The sequence below is a fragment of the Equus quagga genome, unplaced genomic scaffold (assembly GCF_021613505.1).
Source record: "Equus quagga isolate Etosha38 unplaced genomic scaffold, UCLA_HA_Equagga_1.0 153_RagTag, whole genome shotgun sequence".
Lineage (NCBI taxonomy): Eukaryota > Metazoa > Chordata > Mammalia > Perissodactyla > Equidae > Equus > Equus quagga.
This window is the reverse complement of record NW_025796915.1, coordinates 6,775,005-6,782,740: the sequence shown is the minus strand read 5'-3', so window position 1 is coordinate 6,782,740 and position 7,736 is coordinate 6,775,005. Positions and strand designations below refer to the sequence as shown.

The 7,736-nt window shown below is 48.9% G+C and overlaps 1 protein-coding gene across 1 annotated transcript; it reads left to right on the top strand.

The window, feature by feature from the left end:
* Window positions 1–1,099: 1,099 nt before the first annotated feature.
* Window positions 1,100–3,440, top strand: LOC124233035 (60S acidic ribosomal protein P1). Its single transcript, XM_046650038.1, has 4 exons — window positions 1,100–1,283; window positions 1,921–1,995; window positions 2,987–3,104; window positions 3,317–3,440. Exons 1-4 carry the CDS (start codon window positions 1,212–1,214, stop codon window positions 3,394–3,396), a joined length of 345 nt encoding a protein of 114 aa, XP_046505994.1. The 5' UTR covers window positions 1,100–1,211; the 3' UTR covers window positions 3,397–3,440.
* The last annotated feature ends 4,296 nt before the right edge of the window (window positions 3,441–7,736 follow it).

The window sequence follows — 7,736 nt, the reverse complement described above, 5'->3', positions numbered from 1 at the left end:
AGCAGACCTTACAAGTCACCACAAGAAAAAAAAATTTGTACCTACGTATGGTGGCAGATGTTAACCAGACTTAGTGTGGTGATCATTTCGCAATATGTACAAACATCAAATTGTTATGTTGTACACCTGAAACTAATATAACGTTATATGTCAGTTAGACGTCAACTAAAAAAATTAAAAAAGAAAAAGAAATACTCTCAATAGGAACCCAATATGAGTTTTATTAGCTTCAAAGGACACAAGGAGGCAATACAGCACCTAACCAGACAGCAGATACATCAAGAGGTCTTGAAACAGCTCAAGTGCAGTTTCAAGGCACTTCCACCCACCCACTGGTGCCTTAGCTACAAAAAAACGAAGCTGAAGTGGATAGTTCCCCTACATTCCTAACATCTTTTATATTTTGGAAAAAAGAGAGAAAGAAGATAAAATTTACTCATAATCCCCAAACCCATCCCTCTCCGCGCACACAAGCAGGAGGCCCTGACGTGAGCCTTCCGGATTTCAAACCCAGGCTCCCCCGCACTGGCACCGGTGGCATCCCGGGCTAGCTACCCAGTCTACACCTCAGTCTTGCCATCTGCAAAATGGAGATGAACAGTACTGACCTCTCACGCTGTGTGAGGGTTAAATGAATCCCTGCAGAGCGTGGCTCAGTGCCTGGGACAGTACGCGCTCAAACGCTACTGCTATCCTTACACTGCAAGTTTCTCTTTTCCCCCTAGATTCATTCATTTTACCCGAAACGCAGCTCCTGCCCTCCAGGTGGTCCCGCCTGCTCTGGGGCAGGGGTGACGTCACTAACTGATTGTCTAAATAGTGTCACCCCCGCTACAGTAGATGCGGGTTTTTCCTAAAACTACTTTGACTGTTCGCAAGGCTGAGTCTTACTCATACCAAGGCAAACAGCACCTGCGGGCGTTCAGCAACTCCCGAACTCTGCAACGAGCGCCACCAGCCGCGTGCAGGCGTCTCCGGCGCAGCCGCGTCCGGCGCGCGGCTCTCGACCCGCCTCTTCCGCCGGGCGCGGGCGCCGATTGGTCCGCGTGGCCGTATAAGAGGCTGCGCGCAGGCGCAAGCGCCCCTTTCCTCAGCTGCCGCTAAGGTGCTCGGTCCTTCTGAGGAAGCTAAGGCCGCGTTGGGGTGAGGCCCTCACTTCATCCGGCGACTAGCACCGCGCCCGGCAGCGCTGCCCAGCCCTCGCCCGCTCCATGGCCTCGGTCTCGGAGCTCGCCTGCATCTACTCGGCCCTCATCCTGCACGACGATGAGGTGACGGTCACGGTGAGTGTGTCCTGGGCCGACGGCGGGGTAGCCTGCGGGCGGCCAGCTCCCTGCCCCTCTTCGGCGGCCGGCCAGCCCCTTCCGGCCGGAGTCACGGCCATCCGCACCCTGGCGCGGCGGCTTCCGGCGGGCGCCCCCGGGTGGGCCACGTGCGGGCCCCGGAGGGACGGGGTCGCGCCTGCGGCTGCGCGCTGCGGCTTGGGGAACCTGTGTTCAGAGAGACTGCCGTCTGTTGGCGAGGTTGCCCTGGGCCCCTCTGGTCCCAGGCCTTGTGCCGCCGGGCTGCGTGGAGTGGAGGAGAGCACGTGAGCTCGGCTCCACCCCGCGCCTTGACCCCTCACTTAAAATAGCTGCGGGACTGGGGCGAGTCCCAGCCTGCGACATGGCAGCGATGAGCGCGCCGCCTGCCAAGGTGCCTGGCGCTGATGCGTTGTTTTTGCTCGTAATAGTCGAAAAGAGCGTAGGAAATGGTCGTTTCAAATAAGTATGCATGAAATAACTGAGAAAATATTTGAACTGAATAAACATGGCTTTGTACACACGTTTTGAGTGATTTTCTTCCAATTTGCAGTATTTCGGAGACATTGACGAAAGCTTCACTTTGCTCTCTGATGGATTGCCATTTTGCTTGTTTTAGGAGGATAAGATCAATGCCCTCATTAAAGCAGCCGGTGTAAATGTCGAACCTTTCTGGCCAGGCTTGTTTGCAAAGGTAAGGTCGGGGTGGCGAAGTGATGGAGAAGCAAATTTGGGAAGACCTGCTGATGTCTAAGTCAGGTGTTCATGCTTCACGTCCGGAAGTGCCAGAGGCCCCGTGTTCCGCTGGACCTCCTCTACATCTCCTCACGTTTCTGTCTCTAGGAGCTAATTTAAGGTCTTGGGTGGTTGTGTCTTTGTCTCTTTCCTTCTGTTCTGAAACCATCGTAAAAACAAGTTACCAGGTCATTCCTTCTTAAAGGTTACCCAGAGGTACTACCATCCATGCTATTCCAAGCAGATCCTTCCAGCATGACAGTCTGGTTTAATGGAACTTGGGGGTAGTAGGCATTTATTGACCACTTTACGTTGGGATATGAGAGGCTAGTGAAGACAGGATTCCTACCCAAGGAACAAGGCACTGGCTACCTCCCAGTGTACAGGTTACTTAATCTCTGGCAAGTGAAGCTCATGATGGCTTCTGACTATTCATTTTGTCCTTCAGAGAGCTTTGAGAACATTGTACGTATATCATCTTTAATAAATTCCTTTGGAAAAAATCTAGAATTACTTTGTAGTCTGAAAAATTGAATTTCTTAAGAGAAAACATGGAACTGTGGAAAGAATCCTAGTTTGAGTGTTCAGGGAAGCTTGAATTTTCTACCAACAAGTTAAAAGCTAGCATTTTGGGGCCAGGTTTCTCATCTGTAAAAAGGAAGTCAGTTGTATTTGACTACTTAAATACAGCAGTGCAAGAATGAGATTTAAAGCTTGAGTAGTTTTTTGTGACTCTCTTTAATGTAGCCCTGTGGGCTGTCCTATCTGAGTGTCAGAATCTAGCAGAGAAAATGTCACTGGCAGACTCCAGTGAAGGAGAAGGAAGAGAAATATATAGCGTAGGGAATTGATCAGTGTATGTTCAAAAAGCAGGTACTGTTTTTTTCCTGGGCGAGTGCTGTAACAAAAGGACAGAGCTGAGCATTTACGGATGTGCATGTGTGTTGCAGGCCCTGGCCAATGTCAGCATCGGGAGCCTCATCTGCAATGTGGGGGCTGGTGGACCTCCGCCACCTGCTGGTGCTGCCCCAGCTGGAGGTCCTGCCCCCTCCACTGCTGCTGCCCCAGGTACGAAACTTGGTGTTGGAGGGAGGAGTGGAGATTCCTAAGTATTATAGGCAAGATTGCTCTTAACTTGCTAAGAGTAGATGATGTGTAGAAATCCTAAAGCCAGAGGTATAGTTTCATAAGGGCAGTCTAGGGTATTTTTGACCATGCAAGTTGAAGGGCCTGGAGTTTAAATTATGGAGAGGTATATAATTGACTCTGATTCTTTTCAGCTGAGGAGAAGAAAGTGGAAGCAAAGAAAGAAGAATCTGAGGAGTCTGATGATGACATGGGCTTCGGTCTTTTTGACTAAATCTCTTGTAACATGGTGAATAAAAAGCTGAACTGTTTGCTGCATCAGTCTTGCTGATGGTTTGGGGATGTACTGGGTGAAGATGACCTCACCTGTGCAGTGCTGGGTTTTTCCCCGGCCACCATCTTGGGGGAAATACTACACAAGGCAGACAGTGTACTAAGAATGCACCTAATCTTGCAGCATTGAGAAGCTGCATGGACAGGCGGGAGGAGAGGATCAGAGAGCATAGGCCTCGGCCAGGTTACCTGTGGGTTTAGTTCAAGGATTCTGAAGGATTGGGGAAGATTTCAGGCTGTCTCCAGTTACACAGTGGATAAAACCAGAATTTACACGTGTACTTCAAAAACATAAGAGATGAAGTAGCTTTGTGGGGGCGGGGAATAACTGAGCAAGGGTGTGAATTGGCAATTGGTTCACTCTTCAAAATGCCAGGGCACTTGGGACTTGGATTTACAACACATGATTCTCATGTTGAGAGCACCTATTATGCGCCGGGCCCAAGTAATACAACCATTTGGACAAATGGCTGGTGTGTCTTGTAACACTGAGCAGCGTATAACCCAGCAGCAATTCCACTTCTAGGTATTACCCAAGAGAAATTACATAGGCACATCAAGATACATCTCTGGGAATGTTCAAAGCAGCACTTTAAAATAGCAAAAATCTCAAAGGTCCATCCACCAGAAAGTAAATGGTCCTAAATTATCAGCAGTGAAAACAAACTGCAGATAGAGAGGAATTCTTACTAATAAAGTCCCAGTAAATACAGCACATTATCCTTTTCATAAAACTCAAAAATTAATGCATTTGGTATATAAAGCTGATAGAATCAAAAGAATGGATTGTAAACAATTAAGGAGCTTGAGTGAGTAAGGGGTGGGGCGTACAGTGAGAACCAATACTTAGTGCAAGAAATACTTTGGGTTAAAGAGGACTCTGACGAAAGGTATGAGATCTAAAATGGCTGAAAATTAAGTGGTAAATTGGGATGTTATAAATATCTAATTCAGGTATCTGGACCAAACAATACAGTTGCAAATGATCACTATAGAAAGACAAGTGTTAACATGGCCTAACCTTTTATTCGTTTGATATGAATTAAAAAGTGCCCAGTTTCACCCACATTTTAGTTCTGAGCCTTGATTTCCTCAATGCAAAATGGGAATAGTATCTACTTCATATTAGGGAATGAACAGAGCAAGTGAACATGCCCACCATCAGTGCTTACTAACCTGCATAAGGCACAGGGAACACAGGTGCATTCCTGGTTCCCAGAATGCCCAGGTTCAGCAGGCCTAAACCTTGGGCACCTCAAACCACCTCCCCACCAATTCCCCATCAGGCAGCAGCTTTGGTTTCTCATAACTGGTTTCACGCTTCTGATTGTTCACCAAGCATACTTGTTACTTTGTTAAAACAGTTCCATTATTCTCAAAATTCTGTTCACATCTCTCCTGTGGCCACTGAAAGTATACTTGGGTCCACAGCTGGCTGGCTCACCCCTTTAATAATCCTGCACCAGCAGGAAGCCAGCATCGGGTGTTAGGGCTGGGATCGCTCTCGTTCTGGAGAATTTTAGGAACAGACGTGCTCACTGACAAGCATCTAAGAACAACTGAAAAGCAAATCCATATTGTCACCAAATGTATTGCACAATGGGATAAGTAAAAAATCTGAATCTTCTGTCAAATGTTTTACTCTAGTGTGTGTTTTTTTTTGTTTTTTTGCTTCTCTCTTCTCAACTAAAAATGACATGGAGAGGGCCACATGTGAAATTTTAAAACCACCTTTTGGAAAAGAGAAACACTAGTTAAAGAATTCAAAATATTTATGCAACAACTTGGTATATTGCCACAGATTCAAATAAAATGTCAAATCCTTTCTCCCCCACAGTTTGAAGGAGTGTAAAGTTCTGAGGGAACCATGTGAGCCAGGTGATTATTGATTGGGTTGGTTGGGTAGCATTTTATGGTTTAGAAATGTTCTCCCATTCTGAATTTGACCATGTCAGGAGAACTCAGCCCTGTTTACATATCAAGAAATTTGCTCAGAAAGCTAGTGCCTCCCAAGTTCGCCCAGCTAGTGCAGGGCAAAGCTGGGCCTGCTGCCTCAGTTGTCCCAGTCTAGCATTCTTCTATCATGACATGGTGTCCCCTCCACACACATGCTTTTGTAAGGTACAGTGACCTGCCCTTGATTTTTTTTCTCTGTCACTTTGCAAACCACTTCTCCCTCATCTTATCTTCACCAACAAGCCTGATAATTCAGCTTGAGACATGGGCTGCTTTCAAGAGAGTATTGATATTTTTGGTTCTTCTGAAACAGCCAGCAGATGTCCCCCAAAGTCAGATCACAGACATCACACAGCGTGCATCATGGTTCCTGGGCTGTTCAGGTCAGATTCAACAATCTTCTGGAACACTACTATCAGGACACAGGGTCAGGGGCCATCACCTATTTTCGCAGGATTGCTCAAATAGTCATGGCCTTCCAGAGAGGCCTCCAAGTTCTACTCAGTTTAACTGGCTGAAGCTTCCACTCCTCTGACTTGTATACTTTTGAGGGTTATGACGGTCAATTAAAATAAGGAATGTGTATCTTTCACCTTCCAGATCTTTGCACTTGCTATCCTCCCTCTCCCTGGGCCTTTGGCTACCTACCCTGGTTAATTCTTCTCCTTGTGGCACTAGGAAGCCCTCACCCCAGGATATATTAAATCTCTGCTCTAAATTCCCTGTACTACCGCTTTTTAAGAGTAGATGTGTAATTACATGTAAGTTTGTTCAGTATCTTCCTCCCTCTCCACATGGTAAGTTTGGGGATCAAGGCTGTCTGTTTCACTCACCTGTATCCCCAGTGCTTATCACAATGCCTAGCTCACTGTTGTTGTTCAATATGTATTTATCAGAGTCCAACTCTCTCCTTTTACACTTGAGGGAATCAGGGCCCAGACAGGAGGAGGACCTTGCTCAGGAGCAATGATTAGCAGAGCCAGAACTGGAACCCAAGTCTCTGGACCAGCAAATGCTCTTTCCACTGTAGTAGTCCTAACAGGGGCAGGAAACCTGTCCCGCTCCCCACCACAAGCCTCATTAATTCATTTCATTCACACTTAGTACGCACTTTCCAGGTTGCCAGTTACTAGTGTGGTGTGAGATGGGAACCCAACCACTAAGATGAAGACGGACGACCAAGACGCTGGTACCAAGTTCTGGTCTTACACATTCCCTAATCCTAAACCCGCAGGACCTGGCTCGGTAATGAACGGGCGTCCAGGGATTCCCTCGGGAGATGCCCGCGCCAGGCCTTACTGAACTGGGAATTCTCAGCAGGCGTCCCGTTTAGCAGGACAACAGAACCAAGGCGTGGCGCCCAGGAGCCAGCAAACTTCCTTCTGGATACAGTGACCTGTCCCCTCTCCCATCACGCCCACATCGCCCAGGATGGGAGAAGATGCAGGAATGCTAGGAGACCGGATGAAGCATTCTCAGCTCTGTTCGCCCTCACGCCCTGGAAGAACCAAGCTCCTCAACTGGCGCAGATGCACGGAAGACGTGCGCCCGCGCTCGAGTTCCTACGGCCCGCCGCTCGCCAATCAACGTCCGCGCTGGGAGGAAGGGGCGGGGCTGGAAGCCGAGTGCGGCCGAGGGAAGCCGAACTTCTCAAGTGCACTGAGGCCATCGACCGCTAGGGGCGCGCGCGGGTCCTCGGGGCCTTTTGCTCATGCCCCTTGGCAGCCGTCCCGCTTTTAATGCTGGTGGCTAGCCTTTTAAGGCTAGCGGCGATTTCGCGGTCTCGGGCGCTGGTTAGTGGATTAAGGCGGACGGTCTGTTGCGAAACCTCTCTGTGGGGGAGATTCCAGCATTTTCATTAACCAGCAGGAACGGGATGGGGCCTATGTGCAAACTGGGAATGATGACCCGTTCCTGCCGCAGGGCAGGTTTTGAGGGGAGGGAGCGACAGTAGTCTCGGCGTTCGGGCGGTACTGGTTCAGATCGCGTCCGTTCCCTGTGCTTTTACTCCGGGCGCGGGGTCCTGACTGTTCCCAGCACCTTCGTTTCCAGAAAGCGTTTTTGCCCAGAGAGAGGAGTGAGAAGATTTGCTCTGCTTTCGGCTGCTTATCGGCCATCTAGCTGAGTCACTTGGAAGCTGTTAAACTAACAAAACAAAACAAAAACAAAACCCCGAATGAAACAACAACTACACAGCTTCCTGGCCACGGAACCAGGACCTGCGGGGAGGTGGCGGGCGGCTGCCTTTGAGCAAGCGCTCCGGAAGAGGCCGGTGTCTGGTTAGGGCTGGACCTCCCGGGGTAGGGCAGCCCGGCTCCTCCCACG

Excerpts from the sequence above, each read along its gene's own strand:
- LOC124233035 (XM_046650038.1), top strand. The coding sequence starts at position 1,212 with ATGGCCTCGGTCTCGGAGCTCGCCTGCATCTACTCGGCCCTCATCCTG. Across the intron at positions 1,284-1,920 it reads ACGATGAGGTGACGGTCACG|GAGGATAAGATCAATGCCCT; the intron begins GTGAGTGTGTCC and ends TGCTTGTTTTAG. Across the intron at positions 1,996-2,986 it reads GGCCAGGCTTGTTTGCAAAG|GCCCTGGCCAATGTCAGCAT; the intron begins GTAAGGTCGGGG and ends TGTGTGTTGCAG.